At 45.9% G+C, this 14,381-nt stretch overlaps 1 protein-coding gene across 4 annotated transcripts in view; it reads left to right on the top strand.

The window, feature by feature from the left end:
- Positions 1 to 14,381, top strand: part of SLC6A9 (solute carrier family 6 member 9) — a 65,056-nt gene that overhangs the window by 48,232 nt on the left and 2,443 nt on the right. For all 4 annotated transcript variants that reach the window (XM_053251115.1, XM_053251116.1, XM_053251114.1 and 1 more), the window contains 11 exons: positions 4,979 to 5,135; positions 6,419 to 6,550; positions 8,191 to 8,446; positions 9,451 to 9,583; positions 10,365 to 10,499; positions 10,671 to 10,774; positions 11,664 to 11,901; positions 12,629 to 12,763; positions 12,935 to 13,034; positions 13,709 to 13,809; positions 14,175 to 14,345. In XM_053251115.1, coding sequence (XP_053107090.1) covers positions 4,979 to 5,135; positions 6,419 to 6,550; positions 8,191 to 8,446; positions 9,451 to 9,583; positions 10,365 to 10,499; positions 10,671 to 10,774; positions 11,664 to 11,901; positions 12,629 to 12,763; positions 12,935 to 13,034; positions 13,709 to 13,809; positions 14,175 to 14,345 — 1,662 coding nt within the window. The remainder of the gene's footprint in view (positions 1 to 4,978; positions 5,136 to 6,418; positions 6,551 to 8,190; positions 8,447 to 9,450; positions 9,584 to 10,364; positions 10,500 to 10,670; positions 10,775 to 11,663; positions 11,902 to 12,628; positions 12,764 to 12,934; positions 13,035 to 13,708; positions 13,810 to 14,174; positions 14,346 to 14,381) is intronic.

The raw sequence follows: 14,381 nt of genomic DNA, 5'->3' as shown, positions 1-14,381 counted from the left end.
AGAGCGAACTGGTGGTGCCAGGAAGGAGCTAGATAGACAAAGGCACCATTTTTGTGCTCAGAAAGTGTTTATGCTTGAGATTTGTTTCGTTGCTTGAGTTCCATGCAAGGCTGGGAGCTTCCAACCAGGCTTGAAGCCAGCACTACTCTAGAGGTAACTCAGAGTGCAAGTGATCTTTATTCCCCCTTTTTGTATTCCCCATGGGGCAGAGAACTGGTAGCATATGTGCAGGTCTGTTCAGGACTTGGGACAGCAGTGGAATCATTTGGGAGGAGAATTTAGGGCCAAGAGCCAAGATTGCTTATTATCATACCTGGCCAGAACTTTCCCCACGTGGCACAGCACTAGACTGTACTATGTAGAGAGTTGGTGTGATTAATAGGAGTGAAGTTCCCTCTTCTGGCTACATCACATCACTACAGCCTATTACAGATTTTCTAAGCCAATCTGTTGGAAAGTCAGTTGGCTGGATTGGGACCACAGCAGAGTAAAGGATTACAGTCCCCTCCCCTATTCATGGGCCCAATTCGAATCAGACCCCTATAGCTTTTATTTAGTCCAGAAAAGCTAAGCACATCACCTTGAATGATGTACTTAATGTAATGTGTGATTTGGCATTATATCTCAATTTCCTCCTGTAGATGCATGGGGATGGAGATTGGGCAGTGGGGAAGGAAAGGAAGAAGGAATGAACAAATGTGACACATTCAGTGCCCCTTTATTGGGACACTAAAGAGAATTCAGCATTGACTACCACTTTTTTGTTGTTCTTGTGGTTATTATTCTGTGAACCGTTCTTAATTTTCTGTTTCTGTTGCTAATATTGAATGTTAAAGGTTATGCTCTAGCTTGGTTGAGCTGGTTTGGTTTGGTTTAGTTTAGTGCCTGAGAGACTGAGACTTTCAGGAAGTCTTCAATTCAAATTTCCTCTCTGCCATAAACTCACTAGATGGCCTTATTCAAACCACTGTCAACCTCTCCCCCCAACCCCATCCCCTAATCTACAATAATGGGAATAAAGGCCTGCCTTTGAAAATGCAATTTTATTACTGTTAACTACCTGTTATTCCAGATAGCAATCATTAGTAGATTACAGTACATCATTCCCTCTAACACCAAAGTTAGGTTGCAGTTTGGAAGAAATGCAGGACCACCCAAAAATAAGCTAGTGGTTTCTACAGATTTCTACATATTGTATTTACAAATATGCAAATGCATATCTGTAAATTAAAAGAAAATGTAAACACCCCCAAATGGACCAATAGGTAACTATGAGTTTCCAGGATCTGTGATATCTGAGGGTAAACTGAGCCATGGAAGGTAGAAGGTGCGTCCATAAGGAAAAAAGAAAAAAGAGAGAAGGGTAAAGAGGGAATTGGCCTGCTTGAGCCCCTAACAGCCTATGGTAAGTATCCTGGAGGTGGGGATTAGGAGCAAAAGGTGGATGCCATGAGGTTTTTAAAGGATGTCATTTTTTTTTTTAAAGCACTCTGCATTATACAGGAATGTTTTCAGGTGGGGGGGGGGGGGCGGGCGGGACAGGACAGCTTTTTCCCCTTGCTCATTCTCCAGAAAGTGCCATCCCTTCATGCTAACTAACAATAAAATGCAGCCAACCTTGAACTGAGTTCTTTAGCAGTTTGTAGCAAAGCAGGAAGAAATTTCAGGAGAGTGCCTTCACTTTCCTGACCTCTCCCCAACTCCCCCTGTGATTTCTAGGCTGGCTGGAGCCCCGAACAGGAGGAGTACTTGTGTTGGGGGCGGGGCATATACTGCAACATGTTGTTGCAGGTCCCTACTTGGCAGATTGTAATAGAGTAGGTTATTATAATATCCTTTTCACTCATAAATTTGTACTAAAAGCTCGGCGGGGGAGGCGCGGGCATTCCATCGCCTTGATAGTGAACAAAAGGGGATTAAAATATGTAAAAAAAACAATATAAGTGATGCTTATATGTATGGACTCAGTAGGCAGAGATTCTTTTATATTTCCTCATCATTCAAGGAATCCTAATTAGCCTCCTGAAATTGCCAAGCACAAGTCTGCTTGTGTTTCTATTCCTTCTTCATACATCAGAGAATCAAGAATTTGTGGAATTCATTGCCACAGGTTGTGATGATGGTCACCAGCTCAGATGGCTTTAAAAGAGAAGCCAGATTTGTGGAGGATAGGTCTATCCATGACTATTAGTTGAGATTGTTAAGTGGAACCTCTGCATAAAGAACCCATTGATAAACGGCAACTATAAATACATGTTCAGAGGCAGCATCCCTCTGAATACCAGTTGTTGGGGACAAACGACCAACCAGAGCTATTGCCTTCATGCTCTGCATCTGCCTGCTCACTGCTGGAAACAGTGCACTGCATGTGATGGTCAGACCCAGCAGGACTCTTCTTATGTTCTGATGGTTCGGATGAACTGTGGGTACATAGAGGGAACTGCCCACGGTGCCTGGGGCCTTTTGCGCTAGATCAATGGGCAAGCAGGAGGAGCGGGAACAGAGGCTCCTTTGTACTGACTCCTCTCATCCCTGCTTTGTATGTGCTGCAGCTGCCAACTTCTCTACAGCCAGACCCAGGACTATTCATCCTGGCGGGCAGGGGGTAGTAGCCCTGTCAGCATAATCCAGCTCCCCGCACCTGCCTTCTTTTTCTCCAGCTAGGGACAGGGTTGTGACTAAGGGCAGCAGAACTAGAAGTGTCCTGAGTTGAGGGGTGTGTGTGTGTGTGTGTGTGTGTGTGTATACTGGTTTCTGTATCTGGCTGCTGCCTTTTTCTTTTTTGCCTTATACTTTTTATTCAATTTTCACAACACAAAAGGACAAACACAAACGATACAAGCACTCACAAACACACATAATAAAGACTTCCATCTCATCATTGGAACAACAAGTGTTGTTAACAATAACCGGATCTTGCCTATAGATTAAACATTCTCTCCCCAATAGTTCATATAGATAACAACTTTGGGGTGTTTTTGAAACATTTGTTGTTAGCCCTCAAAAGCCTGACAAAAATCCATTTTATGATCTATATATTTAATTCTCCTGGGTGTGCCAGGGAAAAATGCGTCCCGGCAGCCCAGCTGATTGGCTGGGCTGCAGGGCACCTGATTGGCTGGCGCACCCAGGAGAACAGTGGCGGCGGCCATGGCCGGGGAGACAGGTGGGCCCGGCCGCGAAGGCGAGGCGGCGGGCCCGGCGGCGGTGGTGGCGGGCCTGGTGGCGGGCCTGGTGGCAGCGGCGCCAAGCCAGGCCACAGCGGGCCAGCTAGAGGCACAGATGCTCTGTGCCCGGGCCCACTAGTGTATTTTTAAATAGACAAGAAGAGGTTCCCATTCTTTTTTAAAATCTTCAAATTTATTTCTTAGTAGGGATGTTAATTTTGCCATTTCTGCCAATTCTAGTACTTTAAGAATCCAATCCTCTTTAGACGGGCATTGACTGTCTTTCCATTTGCGCGCAAATGTCAGTCTTGCTGCCACTGTTAAGTACATGAAGAGGGTCCAATATTTCCTCGGGAGAGCATTGTTATCAATACCTAATAGTATTGATTCTGGACTCTTGGGAAAAGTAGTTTTGAATACTATTTTAAGCTCGTTATATATTAAGTCCCAATAACCTCTCGATTTATTGCATGTCCACCATAAATGTGTATAGGAACCCTCTTCTTTCTTACATTTCCAACATTTATTTGACATATTCTTATAGATTACGGCCAGCTTTTTGGGCGTAAGATGCCATCTGTACATCATTTTCAAAACATTTCCCTTTAAATTAGAGCAAGCAGTAAATTTTATATCTTTTATCCAAAGTTTTCCCCATTTTTCCAGATCGATGTGATAACCAACGTCCTGGGCCCATTTAATCATTGAGGTTTTTACTACCTCCATTCTTGTGTCTTCCAATAGTAATAGGCCATACATCCTGGAAATGAGTTTTTCTTCCTTATCGCACAACTGTAGTTCAAATTCTGACTTTAGTAGGTTAAAACCCTTTTTACAGTCTTGCTTAAATAAAGCATTGATTTGATGGTATTGGAACCAAGAGATATTCCAATCCTGCATATGTTCTAACTTTTTAAGTTCGTATTTTACACCTTGAGGGACGAGCAATTGTCGATACGCGGGCCAAGACTGTTGCATATTTTTCTGTTTTCTAGATATAACTTCCAATGGAGATACCCAAAGTGGGATTTTTGCTTCTAACAAAAAATTATTTTTCATCCATACCATATATAGACTTTTTCTAACATAATGATTTAAAAATTCTTTATTTACTTTTACCTTGTCATAAAATAAAATACAGAGGCGTAACTATAGGGGGGGCAGGGGGGGCACGTGCCCCGGGCGCCATCTTTTCTGGTCACGTGGGGGGCGCCTCCATGACAAAAAAATATTTTTTTAAATTTTTGTTAATACAAATGTTTCCTGCTCAGTGCAGCAGCGCTGCAGCAGTCAAGGGGGCGCGTCGGTACCCCCTCCCCCACGAGCGGTCCCTTCTGCGCTGCCCGCGCCCCCCCCCCCATTGCTTTGCTGGCGCCTGGCGGCCAGTCAGTGGCCTGGCTTTGCGGCAGCGGCGGGCGCTTGTGAGGAAAAACCTAAGTATAATGTAGTATGTTGGGGGGGGCGCCATTTCAGTGCTTGCCCCGGGCGCCGTTTTCCCTAGTTACGCCTCTGATAAAATATGCATGCCACCCGAATCTTAAATCAAATCCTTCCAAATCCAGTAATCTTGGATTTTTTAATGTAAACTATTCTTTTATCCAGGTTAGGCATATCGCTTTGAAATATAACTTAAAATTTGGTAGTGCAAATCCTCCTTTTTCTAGCCTCCTCCTCTGCCCCCGCCACTGGCGTATGAGCTCAGCAAGTGGAGGAGCTCATGAGATGGGAATGAAGGAGACCCATAAGACACAGACAGGAGAGCTGAGCCTTGCCTCCTCCGCAATAACTGAGCTGTTCTCCTCTTTTGGCAGAATGGCGCTGTGCCTGGTGAGACGAGTAAGCGAGATGAGAACCTCAAACGTGGCAACTGGGGCAACCAGATTGAGTTTGTTCTCACGAGTGTCGGCTACGCTGTTGGACTTGGCAATGTGTGGCGCTTCCCCTATCTCTGCTACCGCAATGGAGGAGGTATGTATTGAGGGGAGTGGGTGAGGTCAGGGCCCCCTGGGTTTTGCTCTTGGTACTAGTCGTGACCCTGCCATAAGCTGGTGGTTTGCAGGAAGTGGGTAGTTCCATGGCTGCCACAGTCAGTACTCAACTCAGTGCTTCAGCAGGAGACTTTATGCTACACCTTGATAATTCTGGGATTTGGCTTCTTTCCCTGTGCTAACCTCATGATGAGAATGTATTCTATCCTCAGAGAAAGCTGCATAGGGTGATCCTGTGAGTTTAGCACTCCCCCTGCAGGAAAGGACTGGGCTTACTTGTCACAAACTGTTTTCATTCTCCACCCAGAACACAAAACCCAGGACATGCCCTGGGTATTGAAGAAAGAACACTAAGAACTGACATGGCAGAAGTTTATAAAAGTATGCATGGTATGGAGAAAGTGGATGGAAAGAAATGTTTCCACAAAGCTAGAACTTGGTTTCATCCAATGCCAGAAGGGACTTCTTCACATAGCACACATAATGTATTTATGGAATTCACTGCCAAAGATGTTGTGATAGCCACTAGCTTAGATGCCTTTAAGAGGAAATTACCCCTGTTAACTGAGCAAAGAGCACTTTTAAAGTGGTGATTCTCTTATGGGGGAGAGCAACTGTCCCCATCCAACCCCAACACAGCATCCTTCCGGTGGTTGTTGCTTGTATCTATGCTATGTTTCATTTTAGATTGTGAGCCCTTTGTGGGCAGGGGACCATCTTATTTATATGTTATTTATTATTCTAGGTAAACTGCTTTGAGAACTTTCATTGAAGAGCAATATATAAATATTTGTAGTAGCAATAGGACCCACTTTTCAACAAAAAAAACTCAAGGTGCTTTTATTTAAAAGTTATGTAAGGGGAAGGGGTTGCTCTCCTAACAGTTTTACACACACACACACACACACACACACACACACACCACCACCACCACCACCACCACCACCACCAACAACAACAAAGTGACTGGAGAGGAGTTATGCTGTTCTGGATAGGGATTAAACTAAAAGGCAGAGGCCAAAGAACAGTGAGAGCCATATGGGATCGTCAGCTTTAGAGGTGGTATGCTACAAAATAGCAGTTGCAAGGGAGGGCTATTTTCTTCAGTCCATCTGTGGGCTTCCTGCAGGTATCTGGTTGGCCACCACGGGAAGCAGGCTGTTGGGGTGTGTGGATCTTTGGTTTGATCCAACATCACTCCTCTTATGTCCCCTCCACCCCTGAGTAGTCCTGAAGCTGCATTTCTGCTCATTCCATCTCCAGGTGCTTTCATGTTCCCCTACTTCATCATGTTGGTGTTCTGTGGAATCCCCCTCTTCTTCATGGAGCTCTCCTTTGGACAGTTTGCCAGCCAGGGCTGTCTCGGCGTCTGGAGGATTAGCCCCATGTTCAAAGGTGAGAAGCAGGAGTCAGTACACCACCTCTCTAGTTTCTGCCACAAACACTTTGTATCCTCTGTTCCTTATGCAATTTGCAAGCTGACCCATTTGTCTTCAAAAGGAGACTCCTGCACGTATTTAGTAGCATTGGTGAAGGACCTGGTTGAAGGACTTGTGACTGAATCTGTCATTTGCATTTCAGCTGTACAGGCTTAGCCAATTAGGAGCGAAATCAGTTAAAAGCAGATAAATTGGTATGGCAAAAACCTAACTTGACCAGCCCTCTGGTAAGGAGGAATTCAAGAGTGAAACACAGAGCATCTAATGCAACATGTCACTGCCTTTTCATCACGCTTCCTCTCACATGTATGAGACAGTGGCGTTCTAGTGCACACTGCAAGACACAGGCTGCTCCCCTGACACTCCTTGGAGGGCATGGTGCAGTTTGGCCTCTGGTTTAGTGAGCAGGAAGCAGTATAGTGGGTGGGAGGGGTGGGCAAATTTGACTGTGTGCCATAACCAGGTCCATGGGCCCTCCTCCTGCCAAGGCATGCCATCAACCAAAGCTGCCTGCACCACTTGTGGCCTTCATGCCACAGCTTGGCCACTTGGGCTAGATCACCTTAGTCTCCAGGGACTGACATCTAGGCTGCTGTTGAACGCATCAAAAACATTCCGGGCACATGATGGGGGAGGGGTAACTTCCACCAGGCTCCCCTTCTCTCCGTAACCCACTGGGTCTCTTAAAAATAAGCCTGCGAGGGTTCTGCAACTGTAAGCATATTTTGGAGTGTGCCTTGGGGCAGGGGGTTGGTGTGCTCTTGCTGATATTTCGGTAAATGTTTTATTTCTCACTTTCCCTTGTTCTGCTGCCACCAAATATGTATTCTGAATATCCAGTAACTCAGGAACTCTCTTCATATGGACCTTCAGGTGTGGTAATGTAGTGTTACAGGTGTGAGAGTACAAACAGAGTCATTCACAGTTGTTGCTTGCATATTGAATAAATAAAGGTTGATTAGTTACAGTTACTAAGGCTGGCTGGCTTCACTCTATTATAAGTAGAGTGGTGCACTTGCTTGGTTACAGAATGGCTTCTTTTTTCATTCACTTCTGACTTGTACATGCTTTTATGAGTCTGGACTTTACAACACAGTTTTCCTTCCAGAACGTATATATTAGATTTGCTTTTTTATTTTCCTTACTTTACAGAACCTGACCCAGTTCTTCCTAAATCACCCAGGCTGCATACAGGGTTAGACACCCTCATCCTGGGTCTCTTAAGCTTCAGCTGAGCTCCCCACCCCCCACTCTCCCAAATCCTCCCAGCAGGGGGTCTCCCAGTCACAGCTGCAGGGCTGGACCTGGTGGCTGCACTTACAGAGTGTGTTAACCCTTTCATGGCCAGACAACTCTTTACAGTGCAATCCCTAACTTCATTTTCATCCCAGGGAGTTGCAGAAGGAAGGAGAGAGTGGTGAAAACTGTCCCTCCCCATTGTATGCATCCACGTTAGCCTGGATGTCAACTAAGGTGTACATGGTTAAATACCTGTGCACCCATGCAGCAGATGCAAGATATTCCTGTGATTTTATATACTCCGGCACCTTAACATTCCTTCACACTTGTCCTCATACTGTGCTTCCCACTTCTTAGGTGTTGGGTATGGGATGATGGTTGTCTCCACCTACATTGGAATCTATTACAACGTTGTGATCTGCATCGCCTTCTATTATTTCTTCTCGTCAATGACACGGGTTCTACCCTGGACATATTGCAACAACCCCTGGAACACAGTGGATTGCACTGGTGTGTTGGACGTTACCAATACCTCAGTTGGGTCATCGCTCAACCTCACGCAGCTCCTCAACCAGACTCTCAAGCGCACGAGCCCCAGTGAGGAATACTGGAGGTGATGATGGAGGGGGGGTAAATGGGTGTGGGATTGGGAGCTAGTAATCGATGGGGTCTGCCTTGCAAAGGAGAAGCTGACCACCTAGAAGGCACCCCTGGCTTGAATATGGTTGATGGAGAAAGAACATAACCTGCCCTAGGCTGTCTTCAGGGGTGTCTGTATTTCTGTGTAAACTGCTCTGAGCCATTTTTGGAAGGGTGGTATAGAAATCATATACGATAGATCGATAGATAGCAGGCAGGCAGGCAGGCTCTTTATTGGAAAGGGTTGTAGCTCTGTGATAGAGCACTTCCTTTGCATGTAGAAGGTCCTAGGTTCAATCCTTGCCATCTCCAGGTAGAACTGGGAGAGATCCCGGTCTGAAAGCTACCCATCATCTAGACAGTATTGAACTAGATAGACCTCTGTGTAACTCAGGTTAATATGCGAGATCAAGTGATAGAGATGGTTTGCATTATTGTCAGTTTAAGAACAAATTTATTTTGCATATTGAACTATGAGATTAGAAAAAATAAATGTTGGCGTGTTCTGAAACTTCTCTTATTTTCTGAGGGCATTTACTTGTTTACTTAGTTTCCGATCTCCCATTCCCAGCAGTGTGCTCAAATCAATTAGCGACATAAGATCATCACTCCGACACTTAAAAGAATGGCCTGGAACCCTGAGGTTGTTGGTGGCTATGTTGCCTGGGACAGGGCCTTTGGATAGGGCAGGTTGGGGGAATCAGGAGGCTGTTGCTCAGTGGTACAGCATGTACTTTTTATGTAGAAGATTCTGTATCCAACCCCTGACATCTCTGGGTAGGGCAGGAAAATATCCCTAGCAGAAACCCTGGTGAGCTGTTGCCAGTCAATGAGACGGTACTGAACTAGGTGGACCAATGGGCTGACTCAAGAAAAGGCAGCTTAATATCTTTCAGCAAGTGCAGGCTGGTGTGGTAGACTTGCTAGAGATGGATGTAAGGGACCTGTCAACTCTGCCTTATTCTTATTCTTTCCTAGGAACTATGTGTTGAAGCTGTCTGATGACATTGGAAATCTGGGCGAAGTTCGACTTCCTTTGCTGGGCTGTCTGGGTGTCTCGTGGGTTGTTGTCTTCCTCTGCCTCATCAAGGGTGTCAAGTCCTCAGGAAAAGCAAGTAGAGTTCCCTCTCTCCTAACTCTTCCCTTTCCACCCAGGGCATATGAACCCCTTCCAGCCTCCAACATGAGCACTCTAAATACACACAAGTTCTCTTCCCCTCCTCAATTCCTCAGACCTAGTAAGCCTCTTTTTGCTGGAGCCTACAAGAGGACTTCATGAATATTTATTTCAGACCTGGATAGTATGGCACGTGCACACGTGCTCACTCACTCACTTCTGAAGAGGAGGGCTCATATGTGAGTAGTGTGGTCCAGCATTGACCATGGTTATTAGAAGTAGTAATAAGCAAGAGCTTCTGATATAGTCACAATAGTACAGTGCCTAACTGCTGGTATTAAATAAAGATTAAATAAGGTTGAAGTTAAATAGCAGACATCCTGACTACTGAAGTGAGGAAGCAGCGGGAGGCTGGTCTTAATGCAGCTGCAGGCTTCCTCACGATTGCAGATTGCAGCATGCATGTGGGGGGAGCAAGTGGTTTTAGCTGATCTTCCCTTACTCCAGAGATGCTTTGTGCCTTCCAAAAACATGTGCCTGAAGATAGCACAGGGACATATTTTTGCAAAGCACAGAAAACTTTTGGATGCCAGAAAGATAAGTGAAAGTTCTCAGCCAGTGACAGCAACAGTGAAGGGTCCCCCTGTTCGGATCATGGGTGTATGTGAAAGAGGAGCTATGTTGCAAGCCAGTTTTGACTGATAACAGTGATAGAGGTTTGCTTGTCACACTCTGTGTATCTGAGTTCTATCCAACTTTTCCTTTGATTCCTCAGGTTGTGTATTTCACAGCAACCTTCCCATATGTGGTGCTGACAATCTTATTTGTGCGGGGGATAACCCTTGAAGGAGCTGTAACTGGAATCATGTACTATCTCACACCACAATGGGACAAAATCCTCGATGCAAAGGTACTTGTGTAGAATGCCTGGGCAGACGGGGCTCGCTTTGCCAGGACCACTCTCTGGGGCTTAACTATTATATCTGCTGCCTCCCTCCCTCCCTCCCTCCCTCCCTTCTGTAGGAGTTTTTGCCCAGTGTAAACTGGGTAGGAATAATGTTGATGCCTTTGTCTTCGGTAGGTATGGGGAGATGCAGCCTCCCAGATCTTCTATTCATTGGGTTGTGCCTGGGGTGGACTTATTACCATGGCATCGTATAACAAGTTCCACAACAACTGCTACAGGTAAGAAATATCATATAAGTAATGGCAAAAGAATGCAGAGATCATTTGTTGGGGTGGCAAAGTTTTTGTCTAGGGCAAGTGTGTATGTGGGGTGGGCACAGAAACCACAGCAGAGAACCGAAGTCTTGATCCATAAACTGCCCAGAGATTTTATATGGGGTGGTATATAAATGTGATAGATACTAGAAGCCTCATCTCTCTGATTTTGAGGGCTTGGAATTTAAAATACTGCAGACTGCTCTCTGAAACTGTGAGGACTAGAAACCTGACTTCTTTTTAGAGCAAAGCCTGAGGTGGGCCATGAGTCTTGACTAGACATGTAGGCCACATGCTCAGTACAGTACAATATTTATGAGGATTCATTTCCCCTTGCATGTCAACCACACTTTTGTATTCACAGACAATAATCTCTTCCTACTCTTTTTAAATTCCAAGTTTTGTTTTGTTTTTAATTAATTAAATTTTAGAAATCCTCCTTTTGTCCAAGATGCTAAGAGCAGCATACATGGGATTCCCTTACGGTTTCTTATCTAGGTGTTTATTAGGTTCCAAATGCTTTCAGACACCAAATGCTTTCAGACCATTCTTCAGAGCCTTTTCTCATTCATCCAATGATGCTCATGGTTGAAATAGCAGAGATCAGTCTAGCCCAGTGATTCTCAAACTTGGGTCCTCAGGTGTTATTGGACTTCAACTCCCATAATCCTCAACCAAAGGCTACTGAGGCTGGGGATTATGGGAGTTGAAGTCCAATAACACCTGAGGACCCAAGTTTGAGAATCCCTGGTCTAGCCACTGCCTCACCATCTTGAAGCCCTATTATGTGACCCTCTACCTTTCCCTGGTACCCTTCCTGCCGTGACATGGCATGTCCTTCCACTTTCCACAGGGACAGTATCATCATCAGCATCACAAACTGTGCCACAAGTGTCTACGCAGGCTTCGTCATCTTCTCCATCCTTGGTTTCATGGCTAACCACCTAGGTGTAGATGTCTCCAAAGTAGCTGACCATGGTCCTGGCTTAGCTTTCGTGGCATATCCTGAGGCACTGACGTTACTTCCTGTCTCCCCTCTCTGGTCTGTTCTCTTCTTCTTCATGCTCATCCTGCTGGGGCTGGGCACACAGGTAATCTTGGAAATAGGCACATCGGATATTGTGGGATAAAAGATGAGGCACAGGTACCCACAGGGAACTAGCACATTTGCAGTCATGTTGGTTGAGTACACCAGTAATCACACAGGGAGAGAACTGCCATGTAAACATAGTACACCTAAGCACACACATACAGATGTTGGAAACAGATGCAGACAACAATGGGTTAGGGCATGAGTATGCCCTAGTTGTGGAATTCTCAGTGGAGGAGCACACTGGGATCTATAGGATACATGTATTATTGGAGAAAAGCATGCAGTTAGATCCAGGGGCCAGACATGCAGGACACCCCAAACTTGGTTCATAGAGCTCGTGGCAAGGATAAGTGAGTGGCACAAGAGAAGAGGGAGCACTGAGTGATGGAGGCTTCAAGGGTTCCCAGAGATCATATGGGGCTATCCCAGGAAGAATGGCAAGGCCAGTAAGTCAGCAAGAAGCTCAACGTTCCTTTAGGGCAGGTTGAATCACAGTGAGGCAAGGACTCTAGAGACTGGTCCCACCTGAGAATTAGCCCCCAGTTTCAACCAAGGAAACAGCCACTTTCCAAGCTGTCCAGGCCCCCAGCCTGGAACTTAAATGGGAAATTATGCATGTGGAAGAGAGAGACATTGGGGCTTGTTGTTAAAGGAGACTGAAGCCAGCCCAACATTCTCATGTCCTGCCTTTTCTTGATGAATTCTCTCCCCCAACAACCCCGCAGTTCTGCCTCTTGGAGACCCTGGTCACAGCCATCGTAGATGAAGTGGGAAATGACTGGATCATCCGTCGGAAAACCTTTGTGACTTTGGGCGTGGCTATAGTCGGCTTTTTGCTGGGTGTTCCGCTCACTACACAGGTACGGGCACAAGGGGCAAAGTATGGCTATGTGGAATCTTCTGTGGACAGGAGAGGAAGGGCAGAGAAGTGGAAGTGAGACATGGAGAGGCTTTAGTGGGGGGTGCAAATAATCCCTCCTAGGACCCTGAGACGGTAGTGAAGAGGACTGACTGCTTTCCTTCACCCCTAGGCTGGTATCTACTGGCTGTTGTTGATGGACAACTATGCAGCAAGCTTCTCACTTGTTGTCATTTCATGCATCATGTGCGTCTCCATTATGTACATCTATGGTGAGTTTGTTGCTAATTGCACAGAAACCTCTTCTGGAGCAGCCAATCACTGCCCTGTTTCATTCAGAGCTAAGCAAGGTGTGGGCCACTTGTCCTTTTCCCCTTTCAAAAGCAAAGTCAACAACAGGCTGGTTGGTTGGAGTGCTTGAAAGCTAATTCAGTAGATAGAACCTCTCAATGTGCAGCTCATGACTACCAGGGTTTCTGGCTTTTGTTTCCAGTGTTAGTGAGAGCCAGGAACCCTGGACTTGGGAGAAAAGAGAATTGCATTGGAACAAGAGAAGAGAACAATAGCAGTCCCAAGTTTCACCTCTGAACTTTATTTATTTATTTTATGAATGAACTTATGAATGTAAAACTAATTTTTCCAGCTTAAAGCTATAGGCCAGGGATTCTCAACCTTGGGTCCCCAGCTATTGTTGGACTACAGCTGCCATCATATTAGCCACAATGGAAAACCATTGTGGCTGGGGATTATAGGAATTGTAGTCCAACATCATCTGGAGGCCCAAGGCTGGGAATCTCCTGCTGTACATAATGTCTCCCCCACTGCCCTAAACTCATGTAGGACTAATGTTAGAGTAATCTGGAGTATGCAGAAGATGTGTGCCCTGTTGCAATGTATTTTGATTTGCCACACTTCACTGACCATCCTTTGCCTCTGCTCCACACAGGGCACCGGAACTACTTCAAGGACATTGAGATGATGCTGGGTTTCCCACCACCCATGTTCTTCCAGATCTGTTGGAGGTTCATCTCTCCTGTTATCATCTTTGTGAGTGTGTGGAGGGATCACCAGGAGAAGGAAGAAATGGGAGAGCTGCCTGAAGTGGGACTGGAAGTGGGAAGATAACTAGCTAACTGAATGGGTGTGTGCGGGAGAGAAGGGGAGACTCCCAGTACAGGAAAGCACAGTGGAAAGTGTGGAGTAAGGGATATGCAAGGAAATGGTGAACTGCCTGCCATGAACAGAGTGCAAGAAAGGTCACTCCTGCAAAGGAAAGGGGGGCCTCTGAAGATTAGGAATGAGCCCAACCCATATGTGGAGCAGGTGGGGGAGGAAGTGAAATGGAATCTGCCCCATGCCCTGATCCCTTAAGGCGTTGTCTCAATCAAGTCTTCTTGCCCTTTCTCTCCCAGTTTATCCTCGTGTTCACAGTGATCCAGTACCGCCCTATCACCTACAGTACGTACGTCTACCCCGCCTGGGCTATCACCATTGGCTTCCTCATGGCACTTTCGTCAGTCATCTGCATCCCTATCTATGCTGTGTTCTGCATATTGCGCTCAGAAGGGGACTCGCTCCTGCAGGTGCGGCTGGGTGATGGGTTGGGGAAACAGACTGAA

This window comes from Hemicordylus capensis, chromosome 4, assembly GCF_027244095.1.
Source record: "Hemicordylus capensis ecotype Gifberg chromosome 4, rHemCap1.1.pri, whole genome shotgun sequence".
Lineage (NCBI taxonomy): Eukaryota > Metazoa > Chordata > Lepidosauria > Squamata > Cordylidae > Hemicordylus > Hemicordylus capensis.
Note: the sequence above shows the minus strand (reverse complement) of the source record. Positions and strands in the feature narration are given on the sequence as shown.